Source organism: Etheostoma spectabile, chromosome 24, assembly GCF_008692095.1.
Source record: "Etheostoma spectabile isolate EspeVRDwgs_2016 chromosome 24, UIUC_Espe_1.0, whole genome shotgun sequence".
Lineage (NCBI taxonomy): Eukaryota > Metazoa > Chordata > Actinopteri > Perciformes > Percidae > Etheostoma > Etheostoma spectabile.
This window is the reverse complement of record NC_045756.1, coordinates 10,495,494-10,519,266: the sequence shown is the minus strand read 5'-3', so window position 1 is coordinate 10,519,266 and position 23,773 is coordinate 10,495,494. Positions and strand designations below refer to the sequence as shown.

General features: G+C 42.2%; 1 protein-coding gene across 1 annotated transcript in view; it reads left to right on the top strand.

Moving 5' to 3' along the window:
* dmd (dystrophin) overlaps positions 1–23,773 on the top strand; it is a 401,891-nt gene that overhangs the window by 131,658 nt on the left and 246,460 nt on the right. Inside the window, exons 9-12 of the mRNA XM_032505885.1 lie at positions 2,317–2,513; positions 15,471–15,599; positions 17,444–17,539; positions 18,654–18,752. Of these exons, the coding sequence (XP_032361776.1) occupies positions 2,317–2,513; positions 15,471–15,599; positions 17,444–17,539; positions 18,654–18,752 (521 nt within the window). The remainder of the gene's footprint in view (positions 1–2,316; positions 2,514–15,470; positions 15,600–17,443; positions 17,540–18,653; positions 18,753–23,773) is intronic.

The following is a 23,773-nucleotide window of genomic DNA, read 5'->3' as shown; positions in this document are numbered from 1 at the left end:
CTTTCTCCTCTCCCTCAGCTCACCCCTTTTTCCCATCTTCTCTTTATTTCTTATGGCATTCATTTATCTGCTGTGTCTGGGCCCCGCTGTGATCCGTCTCTATTAGTTTTGCCCTGGGCTGACTGGCTTGCCCACATGCTCTTGGCCACCCTTCCTGAAATCACCGCTCTGTTATATCTCTTTTCCACCTGTTGGAAAACTTTGCTCGGACTCGATTTAGCGGTAACGTTAAGGGCAGGCTGACACACAGATGCTATGGGAAACACAAAGAGTTAACAGTGACCTACAGGTATTCACAAGCACAAAGAAAAAGGACTGCATCATCCTGCAGCCTCTTGGATTACCAGGGTTGGGTAGTAACGGTTTAATCTGGATTCCGTCCATTAGATTACAAAAGTCAAGTAACTATAATCAGCCCAGATTACAATTAAAAATAATGTGTAATCAGATAACAGTTACATTGTTAAGGATTACCTGATTACATTATATCATACAAACAATGCAACGTTTTTATGACAACCTAACTATGTTTTAATTTGACAAGCAGTTCATTTGTCTGTCCACTAGATGTCAATTCCATCATTTTCCATCATTTGACAAGAAAATGGTTCAAATCAAAACCAAGGGAGTGAGCCTCTCCTCTCTAACCGTAGTTCCCGTGGCGCCATTTTAATGCTACAAAGCCATCACCTGCAGCTAGCATTTCATTGACTGCCATTCATTTTGGCGCCACTTTGACAGCAAATAACTTTACATCTGAAGCGTTTAAAGACTCTATTTGTGCATTGTTTATTTCTAAAGAAACACAACGATGTATGAAATGCTCCATTACCTTTCAGCTCACGTTATGGCTCTGTTTGTAAAAATAGGCTAACAATTGTGTCATAACCACGTGACTTGCTGTTGCATAGTCGATAAATCACCGTATTGCCAGGAGAATCACACAGATAGTTTGGACTCGCATTAGCTGTTTAGGTTTAATTACTAACGTTAACTAGCATGTTAGTTAGCAGTAATTAGCCTGTGTCTGTTATCTCCTAACATACTGTATACCTGCGCTCTCCGTCTCTGCTGATTGGTAATGATTGAGATTTCTCTTGGCACAGCTACCAGAAGACTTTCAGAAAAGTAGCCCACGTCACACGTCGTCAAGCTCAGTTCAAGGCTGCGCAGTAACGCCTAGCCATCACCGGAAAAGTGCTTCTATTTTCCTTCACTGGTCTCTGTCCAGAACAACGGGATCTGTTGGTGCATTTCTTTAACTGTCTATGATCAAAACTCAAGATGGAGGAGTTGTCAATGTCGAAAGACAGACTTGTTTCAGTTGGGAAAATGTGTTCACTAGTTAGCAATATCGCCAACACTTCTATTTAAAGACAATGGAAAATGGAAAATGTGTATGTTGTGTGCAAGTATTGTCAAAGGCGCTAACATCTACTTCAAATCTGAAGAAACACTTGTAGGTAAATTGAACGTGACAGAAACATGCTCGGCATCATTCAAACATCACTAGCTGTCAGGTTGTCCAGTGATGATATCTAATGGTTTCAGTTATTTCACCATTTAATGAAGGTTAAATTTGCATTTGCCACATCAGTATTGATAATGCTAGCGATGGTTAGGCTAAACGTCGAGGCAAAGTCAACCGCTCAAAATTTGGATGGATTTATTTAATGGATCTTTTAAAAGGTTCTCTAAGCCATGTCACGCGTTTTTTAACACAAATTTCCATGTAATTTGTAGTCAGTAATGGATTACATTTCAAAGTAATCTGACCCAACACTGTAGATGATGTATTAATGGCCATTGTGTCCATACTGTAGTGTATATTTCTAACCATCAGTATATGTCAGAAAATTTCCCAAAACCCAAATTAACATTTTCAGATATCCTGTTTAGTCCAAAATAAAAAATAAATAAATGCTTTAATACCTCTTTGTCTGCTCATCTGAAATTAGTAATACAAAGGTGTCTATGTTTAAAATGTGATAGTTTTCTGTTATATTGCAAACCGTTCCCAGAGTAGATGTATTTTTGAAATGCCGGGCTATGGGCTTCTTTGTGGAATTCATTGTTTACAGTCATTTGATGAAAGAATCATAATTTGTTGTGCGTGTATTAAAGGTGTATGTGTGGTTTGGGGATCTTTATTTATTTATTTTTCTTGAATTGTTTATGTGAATGTTACTTTATGTCTACGGCTCCCCTGAAAACAAAGTTCATCTACTATATGTACTTCTGTCTGAAACCAGCCACCAAAAAATTACAACAAATTCTGACGGTAAACTGCATGTGTCCTTGCTTCCTGTTCTTCAGATGTGGCGGTGCCTCACCCTGACAAAAAGAGTGTCATCATGTACGTGACATCACTCTTCCAGGTTCTTCCCCAAAGCATTTCCATGGAAGCCATCCAGGAGGTGGAGATGCTGCCGCGGGCAGCTGTAGCCAACGTTGCCCGGGTGACGACAGAGGAGCACTACCAGATCCAGACCCAGCAGCGCTTTTCCCAGCAGGTTAGACATACAACACACACATACCCATGTTGTTTTAGTTCTCCCTGCCATCGCTGTATGTTGACAGTGCTGTTGCTGTTACTAAGGCTACCATGTGACACTGTTATGGCTCACTATTTGACTTTCTCTGGAACAAATACTGAAAATATTCAACGAGTAAGATTAGTTTTAAGCAGTTTTTATCCAAGCTTCATGTCCTACAAGCTGCATGATGAACTTCTTCTTGACAGACATTTATTCACATTAGGTGAAGACTAAACTTCCTGTCCCACCATTGCAGCACTTTCTAATTGTCTGTGAAGTTGTCAGGCGAATTTTGCAGTCTCACTAGGAAACAAGTGAAAAGAAAGGAAGGAAGGAAACCAAAACTAATGAGCCCTAGATAATGTTATAAAAACATGGCATCCTGTTGCCATAGTTGTTTCTGCGGTAAGACATGTTGGATTGACCCGCCTGTCAGTCATCATGGGAACTACTTAAATTGTGATAGAAGCATCTTTACCCCAATGCTTCTTGTCATTTTGTCCGTGCAGTTTAGTGTTACTGTTGCCATGATGGCTTTGTGGTGTGATAATAGTAAGATGGCTTGCATTGTGTCTGTGCTCAGCTATGTACACTCACTTGGTCTTGCCTGTTATACTATACTATATATATACTATATTATACAACTAAATGACTGCAGCAATTTGTGCACTACATATTATCTGCTACAGAATATGATTATCTACCCAAGTTGCAAAATGAGGTTGCGCTCCTTCTAAGCATCAACAAAACCCATCCTGCCAACCTGCCACTTTATTGGGCTTATCAAATTCCCATCAGGACCCTTTCTCTGTTTGTATTTGAGTGAAACTGAAGGGGATTAAGATTCAGAGAGGATGATCCCTACACTCAGTTCCTCCGAGTTGAATAGAAACTCTTCAGAGATACGGAGATCTTTGAGAATACGTTTGATAATGATGGTCCGGGTAACAGCATTACTGTGGAAACACTTTTTTTTTTTTTAGATCTCTACAAGCAATAAAAAAAAAACCATTAGAGGAAGGTTTGAATCTCCCTCTTTTCCTGTAGTTCTGCAAAATACAATTAAGGTGCTAATCAGCAGCCGCACCGGCTCACAAGCATAGTTTAGAAGAGAAACCCTGTTTGTATTCTACTTTTTAATGTTAAATTGGATAATGACTAGTTTGAGAGCATATTTGCTTCTCAGTAGTACGAAAAACAGATTGTCCTGGCGGAGCAGAGGACAAGGCATGATAGAGACAAGAAATTGCTGTAAATTTTATGGTTATATTCACAGACGTTTTGGCTCGGAGAGCCAAAACAATTACATGCCACGGGACAGTAACCTTTCCACTTCACTGCTGCAGAAATTGTATTACACAAAAAATACAATTTCACGTCAATCTTTTTTTGTGGCGCAGAATTGTTGTGGGGGGCAAACTGAAATTACAATTTTATCTTTTTCTTGAGCCAATGGAATTTAAAAAAACAGTACTATACCGTATTTGCAGTTGAAGGCTGATAGAGATCACTCAAAATAAACTATTAGCTATAAAAAAGGGATACTATATCAATAACATACAGTACCTCTAGTATTGCTTTCCTGCTTCTTACAGTGCAGACGCTTTTGCTGCTTGCTCCTGCCTCTGCTTGCATATTTTTGCTGATAATCTTGCTTTTCCTCTGAGAGAAACTATGAGCAGCGGCTCTTGGATACTTATAAATCACTGGACTTTACATTTTTTGTAGACACAGTAGGCTATTGCCACATTTTAACATTTTTCTGTGTGAGCGTGGCCTACCAATAGCTCAAGACAGTCCTACAGTGACTGTAGCTAAAGCTAATTAGCAGCAAGATGCCTCCTTTCTCCGTGGAAAACTACTACAAACTTCTTCAGAAGATTGCACTTCTGGAAACCAAGGTTCACCGACTAGAAGTGAATGTGGAAGTGAACGGATCTTCTGGAAATGACACCACTTACCATGGACCCATAAACATGGACAAAAGCATGCTAACCACCAGCTAATTAGCACCAACAAAGCTACAAAGAAAACAGGAGGGCTGTAGAACGGGTAACAAATCAACAAGTGGCAGTCCTCCTGGAACTCTTGTGGTGCGAAACCTAAGACTAAATCATTTTCCTGGGAAATGGGAGGACGAAACGGCAGGGCACAGCGCCCTGAGATTTGTGATAGGACCGGCTGGCCTAAATTATCATCGGCAGCAAGCGCCTCTTCAACCCCTGTACCTAGTAGGACACAGCCGTGGACAGCTGCAAAAGGGAAATAACCAACAAAATGCCTCCCCAACAACCTGGTGTGCAACTGGATAACAGATTTGCTCCTCTGCTGCAAGACGCTGGACAGTCATCTGATGACCGGGACTGCGTTTCATCGCCACACAGCAGGGTAAGGACTGAGAGCAATTCAAAAAGTAAAAAGCTAACAACTGGGCCTCAAACCCTGATTGTGGGTGACTCTGCTGTAAAAGATTTAAAAAACAGTAAAAACACCAAAATACTCTGTTTTCCCAAAGACATGGTGTCTGACTTTACACAAAAAATCCCAGCTATCATGGCAGAACACCCAACTGTGAAGAACATTATTCTGCATATAGGGTCACATGATGTTGTAAAGTAACAGTCTGAATTGCAGAAACTGGACTTTAAGGAACTGCTGGACACTGTCAGCTCTCTAAACCAGATGTGTTTATCAGTGGCCCTATACCGTCAGTCAGAAGAGGAGATGAGAGATTCAGCCGGCTGTTGGCACTAAACAAATGACTTTCAACTGAATGTACGTCCACTCTCTGCAGTTCATTGACAATTTTAACATTTTCTGGGAGCGCGCAGACATCTTTTTAAAGCAGATGGACTTTCCCTTAAAACCAGAGTAAAGCTGTTCACCTCTAATCTGCTTTACTTTCTGCGCTACACTCTGCTCCCTCTGCCAAGGCCACAAACAAGAGGAAGACATAACAAGTGTGGTAGTGATCAACCACAGCCCCCACCTGAGGAGAGATTTGACCCTGGGACACCACAGACAGAGATACAAACTCAACTCCTCTTTCACCAATCCAGCACCCTCTAACCTCTTACCAACCCCGAATCCTTTGAGGAGCCATCACTGTCTCCACTCACCCTTTCCCCGCTTTCCCCTACCCCATGTTGGAGTTCCACTGACCACATGAATCCCTGGTAGATGCTGGAACCAAATATACACCCCTTCTCCCCCATCACTCAACCCTGGCAAAAGTAAAACGCGGGTTCAAACCCTGGGTAATAGTAAAACGCTGGGCTCCTCTGCCAGGAGGTAAACAAACTCCTTCCCCCAGACTGATAAGGACGATTGTGTGCAAAATCTAGTAAGCATGACCTGATATGTGCGGGCCTTGGCTCCAGGCTAGAGACACTCATGACTTTTCAAAGACAAGCCCAGGCCCTATGTATTATTCTTCCTCAATTTATGTTGTGATAGGTAATAGAAAAAGAATGGTGCATAAGCACTTAACTGTAAACTTAGCAAATTAGCATCCATTCCTCGTCAGCTACAGCCTGTCCCAAAAAATGAAAACACACAACACTAGCCTTACTAAACGTCAGGTCTTTGGCAGGAAAATCCTTTTTATCAATGATTTTATTATCAAACACAATCTAGATTTTATGTTTTAACTGAAACCTGGTTAGACCATAATAAAGCGCTGCTGTTCTCATCGAGTCAGCTCCCCCTAACTTCAGTTTTATGAGCGAGAATAGAGTGAATAAGAAAGGAGGTGGAGTCGCCATTTTGTTTAATGACTCATTCCACTGTACGCAAATATGTTATGGAAATTTTGCTTCTTTTGAATATGTTGCTCTTCAATTAAGATCTTCCCCTCAAGCGATGTTTCTAAATATCTACAGGCCACCTAAATATTGTGCAACCTTCATTGATGACTTCACTGAACTGCTGTCTATAATCTGTATTAACTTTGATTGTGTAATCATTGCGGTTGATTTTAACATTCATGTTGACAACCCCCAGGACAGGGACCAAAGAACTGTGTTGTGTTTTGAGAACCATGGACTGACTCAGCATGTGACAGAGCCCTCACAATAGGGGCACACTCTGGACTTGATTGTCTCAAGGGTCTGAACATTTCCAAGGTTTTGGTGACTGACGTTGCTCTCTCTGATCATTCCTGTGTTTTCTTTAGCGGCACTATGTCTGTGCCCAAAAGTGTCCAAACAAGATAATCAGAAAACGGTATATCACTGAAACACCAGTGAAACATTTATTCAGCTTTTCTCTTCCACACCCGCCCTCTCTGGGCTCTCAGTCAGTGAGCATGTAGATAATTTCAACTGTAAAATTACAAATGTTATTGATGCCATTGCTCCCACTAAGGTCAAGTTGTCTCTGGTAAGAAAAGATTTCCATGGAGAAATGTCCTACTGGTGAGACAGAAAAAAGAGAGTGTAGGAAAGCTGAACGAAGGTGGCGAAAACCAAATCTCCTGGTCCATTATAACACCTATAAAAGAGACTTCGCATTATAATTTGGAACTGAGGAATGCAAGAAGGTCCTTCTTCTCTGATATTATCTCTAGAAACAATAATAATTCACATGCTTTGTTGCTACTGTTGATAGGTTACAAACCCTCTAGTACCAGTAGCATCTGAACTTTTCTCTACCAAGGCCTGCAATGACTTTGCCTCCTTCTTCAAAGACAAAATTCGGAAGATTAGACAAAACAGTCAGTGCCTCCATATCAAGTTCAGGATATGTGTTGTCACAGTGTTCAAGCAAAACTAGTTCCAATATGACAGAATGTCACACAATCAACCATACAAAACCTGGAGGACATATTCAACATCTGAAAAACCGACCTGTTGCCTTGATATTCTACCAAACGGGACTTTCAAAAATGTTTCCAATTGTTTGACTTCTGATCTTCTACAGATTGTGAACACATCTCTTCTTTCAGGTATCTTTCCACAGGCCCTGAAAACTGCAGTAATCAAGCCACTCTTGAAAAAGAACAACCTAGACAAGTCACTAATGAGTAACTATAGGCCAATATCAAACCTTCCATTTTTAAGTAAAATCATTGAAAAAGTAGTCTTTCAACAACTCAACCATTTCTTGTCACTAAGCAACAGTTTTGATACCTTTCAGTCGGGTTTCCGACCACACCCCAGCACTGAAACGGCTCTTGTCAAAGTCGTTAATGACATCCACCTTAACACAGATAATGGCAAAATTTCAATCTTAGTATTACTTGATCTCAGTGCTGCATTTGACACTGTCGACCATGACATATTACTAGACCGATTGGAAACTGGGTAGGACTCTCTGGCTTAGTACTAACATGGTTTGATCCTACCTAAAGAATAGGGATTACTTTGTGTCAATAGGTAATTATGCATGAGCGTACAAATATGACGTGCGGGAGTTCCGCAAGGCTCCATTCTGGGGCCTCTTCTGTTTAACATCTACATGCTTCACTGGCTCAGATATGGAGCAAAACAAAATAAGTTACCATAGTTATGCGGACGACACACAAATTTACATAACCTTATCGCCAGGGGACATAGTCCAATACAAAAACTGACTAAGTGCATCGAACAAATTAACGACTGGATGTGCCAGAACTTTCTGAAATTAAATGAAGGAAAAACTGAGGTAGTTGTTTTTGGAAAAAAAGAGGAACGATTAAAAGTCTGCGCTCAGCTTCAAACAACAATTTTAAAAACAACAGAAAAAGCCAGAAATCTGGTGTAGTCATGGGACTCAGACCTGAATTTTAACAGCCACATTAAGACAATAACAAAGTCAGCCTAACTATCTCCTTAAGAATATATCAAGGGTTAAAAGACTTATGTGTCAACAGGACTTGGAAAAACTGGTCCATGCTTTCATCTTCAGTAGACTTGACTACTGTAACGGGGTCTTTACAGGTCTCCCTAAAAAATCAATCAGACAGCTACAGCTGATTCAGAACGCTGCTGCTTGAGTCCTCACTAAGACCAAGAGACTGGATCACATCACTCCAGTTCTGAAGTCTTTACACTGGCTTCCTGTGTCTCAAATAATTGATTTCAAAGTACTCTTGCTAGTTTATAAATCCCTTAACGGTTTAGGTCCAAAATACATTTCTGATCTGCTACTACACTATGACCCCCCCAGACCTCTCAGGTCATCTGGGACAGGTCTACTTTCTGTCCCCAGAGTCAGAATTAAACAGGGTGAAGCAGTTTTCAGTTTCTATGCTCCTCATATCTGGAATAAACTCCCAGAAACCTGTAGATCTGCTGCTACTCTCAGTTCTTTTAAATCAAGGCTGAAGACCTTTCTTTTTGATGCTGCCTTTCTTTAAATGACTGCTCATTTCTTTAAATTTCTTATGCTGCACTGTAACTTTTATTCTTGTGTTTTATGTGTCCTAATGTTTCTATTTTGTTTTTAACTGTCTATTCATGTGTTTTATTGGTTTTTAATGCTTATGATTTTTAACTGTTTGTACTTGTGTTTTATCTGTTTAACTGATTTTGTGTAAAGCACTTTGAATTGCCCTGTTGCTGAAATGTGCTCTACAAATAAAGCTGCCTTGCCTTGCCTGCCTCTAGTTATACACTGGTATATTCGTTTTGCTCTATAGTAAATTTAAGATGCTTTGCTTTTTCTGGCATGAAACGTCCCTCAGTAATATAACTGACCATCTTAAGAACTTGCACACACAAAGCAGAAACAATTTATTTTCCCAAATCTGAGTTTTAAATAACACTTCAATTTCAGCGTTAACCCAATCGCCATCCGTCTGTCTATTCTTCTGCTGACCCATCTTTGTAGCAGATGTTCAGGTTAGAATGTCAGAGGCAGCAAGGCATGCAGATGTTCCTGGGGACCCCCAGGCCCTGCCAGGCATGCTGGAAGATGTAGTCACCTTTCAGTGTAGAGAAATCTTATTTGTTCAGTCACCATCTGAAATTTGTGAGCTTTGGAAGGAAAATTGACCGCTAAATTGAGACAGAAACTGGATAAAAGTGCTGTAAAAAAAAATCCACCAAATCTCAAGTCACAAATGAGATCCACTGGTGCTGACCTTTAGAGCTGAGTTAAGAAGAGGTCAGTGCCATGCTATCGTGTTGCATCGCAGCAAGATGGAGTGAGCTTCCTGGAGTAATGGCTGGTAATATTATTATCTCCCTCAGCTTAATAGCCACTCCCCCCCCACCTCCACCCCATCATTCTTTAACAGAGAAGGGAAACCGCAGGCTTTATTCTTCTGGGAATCAGTCAGAGAGAGAAAGATGGAAAAGAAAGGTGTAGATTTAGATGAAAAGATAAGAGGGCAAAGAGAGGAAGTGGGGAGGTGTAAAGATATATAGTGTAGATGTACAGAAAGTTGAAGTGGTTAGGGGGGGAAACGTTGGAGCCGACAAACAGGGAGTGCGAGAAACAAGTCAGATGGCAATAAAACAAGATATGGACAGGAAAGAGGAGGGGAAAATACTGACAGCAGCTATTATCGGCCTCGTCCCTCATCTGTCATTATTGAAGCAACACCACCTCCTTACATCAACACCATACTACCACCACTTGGGACTCAGGCAGGAAGAAAGCTTTTCATGGAAATAAAGTAGGAAAAATGACTAAATCCAAAGTTTGAGACAATTGCTTAAAACTAGACAAAGTCAACTTTTGTATGACATTATCTGAGGTGTCCTGCATGCACTAAATCCCCCCCTCCACTGCTTGGAGCAGGTGAAAACAAAAGCTAAGAGTAATTTGCCAGGAATCGTTTGATCCAGGTTCTGGTCGCCTCTGGCTGTCTGCTCTTTACAGCATAAAACACATCTAATCCACTTTAAAAGAAAGGGGAAAACAGTGAGGGGTAAATCAGAAGAGGAAGACTGATAGAGAGATGATGACAGGTTAAGTGAAGAAGAAGAGATAGAGGAGAGGAGAGAGACGGGATGGAGGTGAGAGGGGAGATTCATAGCGGGGGGAAAAGAGTCGAGACAGTGAGAGATTAAACTTTTATGCTGTCTGTGGTGAATGGTTCACTTGGCTTTAACGATGTAGTGGCTCACCCAGCTGTCGTAGAAAAAGCAGCTTTCTAATGTCAAGAAAGCGAGAAAATCAGTCAATTAAAAGTGATTTGTCCAATTGAGCAAAATAAGAGCTCAATTGTTTAAAAATGTGGAACCTGTAACCGCCATGTGGTTTCAGGTGAAATCCTGTTTCTGGTTAGGCACAAAAACAACTTCAACAAATTCTGGTCCAGAGCTCCAGTTATTTAGGAGTAGCCTGACGGGCTCTTATGGAGACAGAGGTGAGCACACACCTTCTAAAACTCGAAGGAAAAAAAAAACTTCTGGAGTAATTCTACAAAATACAATTGGTCATGAGGAATAAAATGTTATTGATGCAATATGTAGAATTTGAAAGATAGAAGATGTAGGGTAAATGCTTTTGTCTGAATGGCTGTTCCTGTCTGAGCATGCATGCCATTAATTATGTGATCACTTGAGAAGTGCTCTTAAAGGTTACTTTTACACTTCACATTTAGTAAGTGTAAGTTGCTTAATATGTGTCTTATTCCTAACTTTTCCTTCAGTCATACAACTAGAACGCAGACTGTGAGCCAGGCCGTATTATGCACCATCAGTGTTGGACCTCACAAATGCTCTTGTGTCTGAATGGGAACAAATCCCTGTAACCAGGTTCAAACGTATGGTGGAAAGACTGAAACCAGGAGAGTGGAGGCTGTAAGAGCAAAAGATGAATGCCCATGGTTTGGGGAAGCAATCAAATAGGGTTAACATGTCCACAAACTTAGGCTATATAGTGCCTTTAATTCCCATTACAAAGTAGGACTGGAAGCCACAACCACAAAGGAGAAGGAAAAAAACACTTATCCTCCTTCCATTTGATTCCCATCTTACAGTACAAAAGCTGCACAACTAAGTGTAAACCATATCTAAAAGGCTTTATCAAAATGGTGTTTGTGGCACACGTAATAACTTATAGCAGACTTGTTTTAAAAAATCCTCTTGAAATCATCTTGTGATCTCCGGGAACCATCACCTTATCGTGGTGGAGAGGTTTGTGTGTCCCTATGAACCTGAGGGCTGTGTTGTCGGGAGCTTTGTGCTCCTGGTAGGGTCTCCCATGGCAAAGTGGTCTAAGGTGAGGGGCCAGACAAAGAATGGTTCAAAAACCCTGTGAGTGAACGAGGAAGAGATAGAGTGGCCCTGCCCGGAGTGAGCCCGGGGACCTCATTGGAGCCAGGCCCAGATGGAGGGCTTGTCAGCAAGTGCCTGGTGGCCAGGTTTCCCATGGAGCCCAAAACATCTACCTGGCACCTCTCTCTCCATCACATGGGCCCACCACATGTGGGAGGAACCGCTGGGATTGGGTGTGCTGCCGCACGGGTGGTTGTCAAAGTCAGGGGCCTCAACGGACCAGACCCGGGCAGCAGAGGCTGGCTCTGGGGACGTGGAATGTCACCTCTCTGGAGACCGTTTCTTGGAGACCTTGAATGGAGAAATGAACACTGACCGGTAGATTGAAAGCTTTGTCTTCTGGCTTAGCTATCTTTTCATCACAGCGGTGAGATAAACTGAATGTAATACTGCCCCCACTGCTCCGATTCTCTGACCGATCTCCCGCTCCATGGTCCCCTCCCTCGCAAACAAGACCTCAAGGTATTTAAACTCCTTCACTACCCTACCTGAAGAAGGCACTCCATCGGTTTCCTGCTGAGAACCATGGCCTCAGACTTAGAGGTGCTGATCCTCATCCCAGCCGCTTCACACTCGGCTGCAAACCGATCCAGTGAGTGCTGAAGGTCAAAGATTGATGATGCCATCAGGACCACATCATCTCCAAAAAGCAGCAAGGAGATTCTGAGCCCACTGAACTGCAACCCCTCCCCACCCCGACTAAGCCTCGATATCCTGCCCATAAATATTACAAGCAGGATTGCTGACAACGAAAAACCCTCACCTGAAAAGAGTCAGACTCACTGCCAAGAACCTGGACACAGCTCTCGTTTGGTCATACAGAGATTGGATAGCCCTGAGAAGGGACCCCCTCAACCCATACTCCCGCAGCATCTCCCACAGTATCTCCCAGGGGACCTGGTCATACGCCTTCTCTCGACTGGTTGGGCATACTCCCAGGCTCCCTCCAGGATCCTTGTAAGAGTAAAGATCTGATCCGTTCCGTTCCACGACCAGGACGGAATCCGAATTGTTCCTCTTCAATCCAAGATTCGACTATCGGCCGAACCCTCCTTTCCAGCACCTGGGAGTAGACTTTACCAGGTAGGCTGAGAAGTGTAATACCCCTGTCTGCCACTCCTTAGGCACTGTCCCAGACTTCTATACAATGTTAAAGAGGCGTGTCAACCAAGACAGCCCCTCCACACTCAGAGCTTTCAGCATTTCTGGATGGATTTCATCAATCCCTGGGGCTTTGCCGCTGTGGAGTTGTTTAACTACCTCAGTGACCTCCACCAGGGAAATTGTCGATAATTCCCCATCATCCTCCAGCTCTGCCCCTACCACAGAGGACGTTTCAGCTGGATTTAGGAGTTCCTCAAAGTGCTCCTTCCACTGCAGATTGGTTAAACAGCTAGAACCATATGGCTCTGCACACCACATATACAGTACACAGCGGTGAACGGTTGTCTTATTGACACCAAATGTCTCTGCCACATCATTGTTTTCTGCACAGGTGGCCAACTTGTTACCTTTCTCCATTTAGCCAAAGAACTTAAAGTAGCTTATAAAATCTTTGATTTGCAAACTCAACTTTATGTAGTCTAGTTTATTCGCTCTAAGCCAGTTGATGGTAACGCTTCTAATTCTAAAAGTGTGTCTGGAGGTTTGTGGTGGATCTCTGAGATGCAAAGCCTGACGCAAGTGTCTTTGCTATTTTAAGACTTACGCAGTTGTTAATTTCCTGTCCTGCACCCACGTTTTTAAATAGCACACCTATAAAAGGCACCAGCGCCCATTTTTTTTACCCATGAACATGCTGGTTTTACAGGGCGTTTTTTTCAGGTGTATTCTGGGCGTATTGCTATCTTGGTCTAAAGTCAATAACGTGGCGTTTCATCGTTATTTTAACAGCGCATTAGTAAAATGCACCCAGGCTTGTGCACAGCGCACGCACACTATGCTTGTTACACACACACACACACACAGGGACGCACAGCAGCACACACACACACACAAAAGGTTAAAAATTAAAATATTACGGTGCAACTCTACCATCATAATAGCAATGCACCAAGGTAGAAACGCGCCTGGCTTTTAACCCTTGTGTTGTCTTCCTGTCACGTTTTTGTCCCTTTCTCAACACTTTTGCTGCTTTTTTCAATGTTTGTCACTTTTTTTGACTTTTTCAACCCACACGTAACACTAACTTATCAACTTTAGTTTCACAGTTATTTTTGGAATTTATGGTCAATGAACCTCATTTATAGGAAATTTTACCTAATGTTTGAGTTAGAAAAGCAGAAATCAGGAATTATTTAAAACTAAATCAAAGCAATGTATGTTGATGGATAACCACAGACTGGAATATGTCAACTTTCACTCAAAACTACTTCAAAACCTCCTCAATTGTTTATATAAATCTATAATATTGAATAAGACACCCCAAAATGAATGAAAGTAGAGAGTTGTACTTGCCAAAGAGCGTTGTGTGGAATCAATCATGTTATTTTGGGCAATTATAATTTGGTAGTTAAAAGGAATGTTGATTTAGGAAAATGGGTCAATTTGACCCGAGGACAACATGAGGGTTAAAGGGAATGGGAGATGACACTGATTGGTTTATTGCATGTTACGCCCAAAACACACCTATTAATTAATGACAACATTAAGTACAACCAGCTAAAGTGGATTTGGACAAGCCCTAAACACACCTGCGCCATGCGCCTCATGCTGTGCACTTAGATCGTTAAAATAGGGCCCAAAGGTTGTTGAAAAGGAGCAACATCAGCTTTGAGTCTGTGCTACTGTCTGTTCGTTCTGTCCACATCTTTTGCATAACACATCTGTTCTCTCTATGTCTACTTCTGCCCTCTCTCATGTCTGCATCTGTAGCCAGGTTTCCATCCAGGATCTTTTGCTAAACAGGAGCACTGTTACACAAAAAATATAGTATTCTGCACAAGTAGTGAACAGGCATAAAGTCAGGTAACTGAGCAAATGTGTGTGTATTGCTTTGGAACTAAACCTTTAATTCTTTCATTCACTAAAGGAAGAATGTTTTGTTTCTGCATACTTTAAGTACATTTTCCTAAATGAGTAAATGCTTTAGTCTAATTATAAACAGTTCATTATATAGTGAAGTTGGGTTTAATGAGTCCACCACTACCTTTCTGAACCATTTGAAGTTTACTTTGTTGGAGTATTTCTGTTTCATCTTCAGAGAGCATTAAAAACATTAATAACTCCAAGTCAATAACTAAAAACAATATTAAGTTTTGAAACTCTTCATTTTTCTTGTAAATGTGTTTTTTGACACTATGGAGACACACTTAAGCAGCATTTTATATTTTATTCATGCCTTTTCAAAAGTTCACCTAAAATTAGTTTGACATTTGGATGGAAACAGAGCTTATGTGTAATTATTCATGTTTCCCTTTTCTTCTGTTTTCTTTTTCTCTTTCTCATATTTTCTCATCTTTACTCACTCTCTGTTTACTCCTGTCACTTCCCCTGCCTTCTGCATTTCCTTTCCTCCCTTCCTTTTCTTCACTCCCTTCATTTTCTGCTTTTTCTTCATCTGTATAATTTGGCTTTTGGATCTTTTTCGCTTTATGTTTTGCATCCTTTTGGCTCTCTTTTGCTATCTTCCTCTCTTTTCTGGCCTCTCCTGCCAACCCTTTTTCCTCTCTTCCTCTGCCTCATACTTTCTCTGTCTTATTCTATCGCTACATCTTTCTCTCAGATCACAGTGAGTGTGGCTCAAGGCCGAGTGCGGAGTCCCTCCCCTCAGCCTCGCTATAAAAGCTATGCCTACACCCAGGCTGCATATGTCAAGTCGCCTGAGCAAAAGAGGAGGCGTTTTACTGATCAGGTCCGTGTCTCACAGGGCTAACACTCCATGCCAAATGTCCATTTGTCTGTGCATGTTTTGGCTGCACACCTGTTTTGTCTGCCCTTGTTGGTCTGCGTCATTTACAAAAAAATGCCCAGCATACCAAGTCTTTCATTATACAGTATATGTTATTATGTTGTGCTTAATTTGTAGTATGCTTTATGCTACAACTGCTATACCTGCGGAATTACTATCAGAATTTGTTTTACTTGTGGTAAAGAAAAAATATATTTTATGTCTGGATTTGAAACTATGGGACTTGTTTAGTTGGACTTTTTGCTCCTATCTGTCACATTGCTCTTTAATATAATTCATGGCTTGAAATGTATTATATTAAGCTTTTAATGTGACATATTCATTTAAACAAATTATTAATCAGAAGAGATACTAACTATGCTTATGGGCTGTTTAATCAGTAGTGATACAACAGCAATTTTTAAGCCAATGTAGGTGTATAATATTAAGAATCAAAATTTGTCAAATTTCCTATTATTTACAGTTATATAACAAGACTGATTCCACTCTTTTGAGGACTATGAAGCTACATTCAGGAGTTGATTAGCTTAGCTTATTATGAAACTGAAGCTCTTACTGAACTGTTGCTAATCCAAAATAAAATGGTTGCTCTGTGAATCCCTGCCTTTACACAAACACAAACTGAGCAATAACGTTGTTTCTTATCTGTCGCCATTAAATACAACAGCACCTACAGTAGAGTTACTTCGCAGCCACCTGTTTTGCAGTTGTTGTTTTTTTACATATCCTTTGTATTCCACAACACGACATTTCAAAATGTAAAGATGTATTTTCAAAGCAATCACCCTGCTCTGAGTAACTAAATGTGACCCATAGTTTGCTTTGGCTCGGATGGAATATATTCAGTGCTGTGGAATGTAACAGCAGGGTGCTCGATTTAACTTGGCTTCTACCTAAAAAGCATCGCAAGTAGAAAAGATAATTTGTCAGATAAGCTTTATTCAAGCACACCCACTGTTCTTTGAAAAGGAGGGTGTAAAGCAGAACCTACTATAAAAACCCTGTCTCATTGCAACAAGGTTCCCCACGGATTTTTACAATTCAATGTCCTCATTTTGCCCCAGTCAAACATGTTTTATATGGATTCAGTGCATAAAGATAGAACTTAAAATAAAGACCATGTTTTAGACTGTCAGGGACCTAGGTAACTTTTATATTTGATTACTTCCAAGCTGAGAACTCTCAGTACAGTTAAAATTTTCCATCAGACATATTCAAACACATATGTGATACAAAACAGGCACAAAAGAGAGAATGCCTCTGAATGAGGCTGGACAGCTATCAACACTGCAGATGGGCCTTGTGTATCTTTTCAGGACCTTATTACCAGAGAGAAGCACAGAGCGAGATGAGAAGCGTGGAGCCGAGATAAAAAGAAGAGAAGTTGTTAGTGTCCATATCAGTAGTGATCACACAAAGAGAGATATGGGGAGAGAGAGAAATAGAAAAAGAAAGAGACCCAGAGAGAAAGAGAACAAGTTGTTGAGGTTGGACAATGGCCAACTGCTTGTCAGCATCGGTAATGGCTAACACTAACAGGCCTCTCCTCATCTCTCTTTATCTTCTCCCTCCACCTTTCTTTCATGCTGCCTCTTTGTTTCCCTGCCCTCTTTTTCTGATTCTTGACATACTGTCTTTCATTTCTTCATTCCGGTTACTTCTCAAACCTTTTTCAATCGTACTCTCTAACCCTGATACCTTCTATTCCCATACTTCTCCTAATATCCCTTTCTAAAATCCCGCTCCATCTCTGTCTGTTATCTCCCATCCATCCCTTCCCTCTTCAGTTCCTAAGTCCTGGCCAGGAGGAGCTACAGCGGGGCCTCAGTCCTTTGCCTCCAGGCTCCACCAGTCTGGAGAGCTACCAGGCTGCACTGGAGGAGGTATGACACTATAGTGGTGATAAAAAACATGTTTCATATCTTATATTTAATTTGAAGGACAAGTATTTTGTATCTTTCTTATTGACAACAAATCTCATGTGCAGATCCAAACCAACAATGAATGCATACTAATGTGTGTCTGTCTGTCTGTCTGTCTGTCTGTCTGTCTGTCTGTGTGTGTGTGTGTGTGTGTGTGTGTGTGTGTGTGTGTGTGTGTGTGTGTGTGTGTGTGGTGTGTGCGTGTGTGTATGTGTGTGTGTGTGTGTGTGTGTGTGTGTGTGTGAAAGTTTGGATTTTGAAAGAATCTACTCTAATGTGTTGTTTCAATCTAACAAAATGCTTGTCATGAATTGTGCTGTGCCAAACAGTGGTGTTGACTGTATGCGAATAGACATAACATGACTGGTTCACAAACAAAAATTCAGGTGTAGTCCCCAGAGGGAACAAAATTCAGGTTTTAAATTTATTTGAGAGTGTTTGATGTTTAAAGGGATTTTTGTGTTGACAAAAATTACAAAAATTGTAGCAGTTAAAATCATGTCTCTAGACCCTTTAGAAAGGGTGGATCCCATCAGGCTGTGGCCTCTTATTGGACCCCACAAGGTTTTAAAAACAGGTATTTATGTGTGTGTGGGGTGTGTGTGTGTGTGTGTGTGTGGTGTGTGTGTGTGTGTGTGTGTGGTGTGTGTGTGTGTGTGTGTGTGTGTGTGTGTGTATGAGAGAGAGCTTACGCGCACAGCTTAGGCTGACATTGCATGACTTTAAATACACCGACAGAAAGACAGAAATTTCAGAAGTTGAGACAGCATTACACAATGACACATCTTGGTTTAACTGTACTGTTTTCCTAATTCAAGATTCAATCCGAAGTTCATTAAACGCTTCAGTGCAAGTCATCAAAATCAAGCTGCTCCTGAATTTTCCAATACAGTTTACATCTACTGTGGGGACCAATGGGCTTGTGGCTGGAAGCCACAGATAGAATAGTGAAGCCAAAAAGTATTTAGAGACGCAAAGACACTGTTGGTTGGATATTTTATGTGATTTGTTAATAATGACAAAAAGGTAACATCGCCAGACTTATCCTTCAAATATGTCATGTTGTAATTTTTAGGTGTTGACATGGCTGCTGTCGGCTGAAGATGGGCTCCAGGGTCAGCCTCCAATCTCCAACAATGTGGAAGAGGTGAAGGAGCAGTTCCACACACATGAGGTGAGAGACAAATCCCTGAAATTCTGGTGTAATGAAGAGGCTGTGATATGTTATATTCATACAACAGTTGTTTTTAAACATAGCATCTGTTTAATACTAAATTGTACAGCACCTATCAGAAAAGCACCTCATTGCAACAAAGTCTGAAGTAACTTTAGTTACGTTTGCTAAAAAGTAAGGAAATAACACATGCACACTACATAATGCTCCCATAAACTAAATTGCTGAATTAAATTACCACCAAGGGAAGTTTTGAGAGTCAATCTCTTCTTTGTTGAAGGTTGAGTGCATTTTCAATTCCTGTTTTTGTGGAACTCAAAGTGGTGGTTTGGAGTAATTTCACCCTAGGGTCCTTTGCACCACGACCTTCAGCCAAACAACCCCCTCAGAAGCTTTTTTCTCCTGGTTTGAACATTGTGTGAGTTAGCGTTATCAGCTGAATAGCTTAGAGCAGGCGCTACTGGAACCAACTGTGTATCTTGTAAATTACCCGACTAACAATGCTTGAAATTACATCAAACTTCCACCATAGTATAGGTCATTTACTCATAAAACGATGGGTTGGAAACTTTGTAATTTCACTAGGAGTTTACTTAAATAACTAAGCCTGATGGCTTCTGCTCTCTGCTGCTATTGCTACCAGCTGTAAGACAAGTGTTAAGGGAACTTCTAAAAATTAGAACATCGAAAAGAGACACACTTTTTTTTTTTTAATCTAACTTATTTCATAAAAGTGAGTTCAGTAGTACAACTAGAAGGAGTCAAGTTATAACTGAGGTAAACTTGGAGACACTACCTTATTTAATCATTTAATTAATACATAGTTTTGTTATATCTCTTTTCGGTGTTGTAATTTGTAGACATCCCTAAGCACTCATCTTACTGCCGCTAGCAGTGGCAGCAGAGAGCCAAAGCCAGCAGGCAAGTGTTATTTAAGTAAACTCCCGGTGTAATTACAAAGTTTCCAACCCATCGTTTTATTAGTACATAACCTATTTGTACTACTGTAGAAGTTTGGTATCATTTCAAGCATTATTAGTGGGGTAATTTACGAGATACACAGTTGGTTTCGTTAGCATCTGCACTAAGCTAACCAGCTGATAGCGCTAACTGGGCCAATGTTCGACCCAGGAGAAAAAAGCTTCTGGGGGGAGTTTTTGCTCAAGGTCATGGTGCAAAGGACCCTAGGGTGAAATTACTACGAACCATCACTTTAACACATTTGAGAAGAAAACACTGAATTTCACAGTATTTACATTAATATGTTTTAATAAGTTATGTCAAAATAGCGTATATTGTGACACATATGAGGGGGCATGAATGTTAGCAGTTGAAGCAGTTGAAACCCGGCGAGAAGCTGCCAAGCTGAGCGGCACCACCGTGGCAATCTGTCGGCAATTGAGAGACGCCAGTTAGCCATCAGCAGATGGGCTATATTTCCAGGGACAACCCACAGGAGAAGTTTTAATTTGACAGGACAGGCTAGCTGCTGTTAGTGGCTTTAAGTTTTTTTGTTGGGCTCTATTTTTTTTTAATTAATTATTTCCACTAAGGAGGTTATGATTTTGCCTGTTTTCAAATAAAAGAGATAAAAAATATTCTAACAATAGCTATGGTTTAATGTCATCTATATGGGGTGGCAGTAGCAGTAGGAACCGCAAGGTCGCTGGTTCAAGTCCCCATACTGCCCAAAGTATGGTGGTGGACTGGTAGCTGGAGAGGTGCCAGTTCACCTTCTGGGCACTGCAAAGGTGCTCTTGAGCAAGGCACGAAACCCCCAACTGCTGGGCACCTTTCCATGGAAAGCCCCCCCTCTTACATCTCTCCCTTTAGTGCATAGGTACTGAGCATGTGTGTGTAATTCAGGCCTGTGTGTAAAAACAACAGAGTGTAAATTGTAATTTCCCCTTGTAGGACTAATAAAGGATACATTATAATTATTTGCATATGAAGCACCAAGTGGGCTACTTTATTTGGTTAGTATTTATTTATTTGATTAGGACTATACAAAGATAATCAACATTTCTGTAAATGCACCAGTTGGCTGATTTTCATCTGTAGTTCTAGTTACCTAGCATGCATGTTTTTATGCGTGGTATGAGAAAGTGGTAGGAAACAGAGTACCCAGAGGAACCCCACACAAACTCTGGGAGAACAGGCAAACTCCTGAAATTGAGCCCAGAACCTTCTTGCTGTGAGGTAACAGTGCTAACCACTGAGCCCCTGTGCTGCCTTTGTTCTTTAATAGTTATGAAGCTCTCTTCACGACAACATAGACACAGGTTGGTTCTTTTGAACGGGCTGTGGAAATTGCGGAAAGATGCATGAGACAAGCGTGGCTCGTTTATTCAACAGGAGAAAAACCAAAGAACACAGAATAAGGCGCTACGCTTAATGCCAACCTCATAACGTCCCACGTCATCACGCCTTCACAACATTTAAAGGGGCCGTGTTCCCTGAACAGTTATCATTAACTGTGGTGACTCAAAGGCAGTGAATTACATGTGTAATTAAATGTGTGTGGAACAACACTTATCAACAAGGTGAATTATGTATGTCACAGTCACTACACACGTCCCCCCAGAATTCCCCATATCAGAAGAAGAATTAAACAGTCAATGGGTAGGTGGGCGTAGTAACCGCCCACAACGGCTGCGCCGCTGGGGGGCCCAACCACAGCTGGTACCTCGTCCTGACACGGGTGTAGGGCGTCCACAGTAGGAGGCTCGGAAGGGGGCAGGGGCAGAGCCGGTGGCCGACCACGCCGTGGGGGTTTGGCCAGGTCAACCGGCCTGGCCATGTCCAAGTGAGCAGGTTTAAGGCGGTCAATGGAAAGTCGCTCCGGTTTCCCGCCCCTGTCCACTACAAAATATTTGTCACCCGACTCCAAAACTCGAAATGGGCCCTCGTAGGGCGGGCATAGCGGTCCCCTGTGGGCCTCCTGGCGGACGAAAACCTAGTCAGCCGTCTGAAGCCCGACGGGGATGTGTGACTGAGGAAGTCCGTGACAGGAAGTGGGGACAGGCACAAAAAGCCTGACATTGTCCAGTAAAGTAGACTGCTGGAGAGTGGCAGACCAGGGAACCGTGGCAGTAGGGACAAAATCCCCTGGAACTTGCAGCGGCTGTCCATACACCAGCTCCGCTGAAGAGGACTGGAGGTCCTCCTTTGGCACAGTCCTGATGCCCAGCATCACCCATGGGAGCTTGTCAACCCAGTTGCTGTCTTTAAGGCTGGCACGCAGGGCAGCCTTCATTGACCTATGAAAACGTTCACAGAGTCCGTTAGCCTGTGGGTGATATGCGGTCGTGCGGTGGAGCTTCACTCCAAGGCTCCGTGCGACAGAATTCCACAGCTCTGATGTGAATTGTGCTCCCCGGTCAGAGGAGATGTCTGATGGAGTGCCAAAACGGTCAACCCAAGTGCCGATTAATGCCCGTGTCATCTCAACAGTCATCTTTTTGTGACGCTTTCGAACCTGGGTGGGAGAGACCCTGAATGGCATCAAAAACGTTACGTCTCCATCCTGTGGGGACGAGTGGCCGAGGACGGCCTGTGGAGACGTCACACAGGAGTGTGGTGCCGGCATCGCCAAAAACCACATTCTCAACTTTCCGCCCAGTAGTCGAGGTCCTCAGGAGTTCCACGTCCGGGTCTGTGGTCTGATCAGAATCAGAATCAGAATCAGAAATACTTTATTGATCCCCGAAGGGAAACTCTGTGTTACAATTGCTCAGATATTAGAAATATAAGAAATATAAATAAAGAAATAAAGAAATATAAGGAGTGTGGATATTTACATAATTAAAGGTATATTATGACACAGTATTTACATAAATAACATAATTAAGGTGTTGCAATGGTGAAAAGAAATAATAATAATAATAATAATAGTAGTAGTTGAGTATTGCACACATTATAAGCCAGTGTTATTGCACAAAACAGATAATAATGTCCAGTTTCAACCCCTCTAAGTGTCTGTGTGTCGGACAGTTAGAGGGAGGAGTTATAAAGTTTGATGGCCACAGGCAGGAATGACTTCCTGTGGCGCTCTGTGGTGCATTTTGGGAGAATGAGTCTATCACTGAAAGTGCTCCTGTGATTGAGCAGCAAGCCATGGAGTGGGTGTGAGACATTGTCCAAGATGGTATGTAGTTTGGACAGCGTCCTCCTCTCTGACACCACCAACAGAGAGTCCAGATCCACCCCCACGACGTCACTGGCCTTGCGAATCAGTTTATTGAGTCTGTTGGCGTCCGCTACCCTCAGCCTGCTGCCCCAGCATGCAACAGCAAAGAGGATAGCACTGGCCACCACAGACTCATAAAACATCCTCAGCATCTTCCTGCAGATGTTGAAGGACCTCAGCCTCCTCAGAAAGTAGAGACGGCTTTGGCCCTTCCTGTAGAGGGCTTGAGTGTTCTTGGCCCAGTCCAGTTTATTGTCTAAGTGCACTCCCAGGTATTTGTAGTCCTCCACAATGTCCACACTGAACCCCTGGATGGAAACAGGGCTCACTGCTGCCTTGCCTCTCCTTAGATCCACCACCAGCTCCTTGGTCTTTGTCACGTTGAGCTGGAGATGGTTCAGCTCACTCCATGTGACAAAGTCCCCCACCACAGCTCTGTACTCAGTCTCGTCCCCCTCGCTGATACATCCAACCACAGCAGAGTCATCAGAAAACTTCTGAAGATGGCAAGACTCTGTGTGGTAGTTGAAGTCTGTGGTGTAGATGGTGAAGAGGAAGAGAGAGAGGACAGTCCCCTGCGGGGCCTCGGTGTTGCTGACCACGCTGTCTGACACACAGTGTTGCAGGCGCACATACTGTGGTATGCCAGTCAGGTAGTCAACAATCCAGGACACAAGGGGGGGATCCACCTGCATTGCCGTAAGCTTCTCACCCAGCAGGGCCGGCCGGATAGTGTTGAAAGCACTGGAGAAGTCAAAAAACATGACCCTCACCGTGCTCGCCGGCCTGTCCAGGTGGGCGTAGATGCGGTTGAGCAGGAAGATGATGGCGT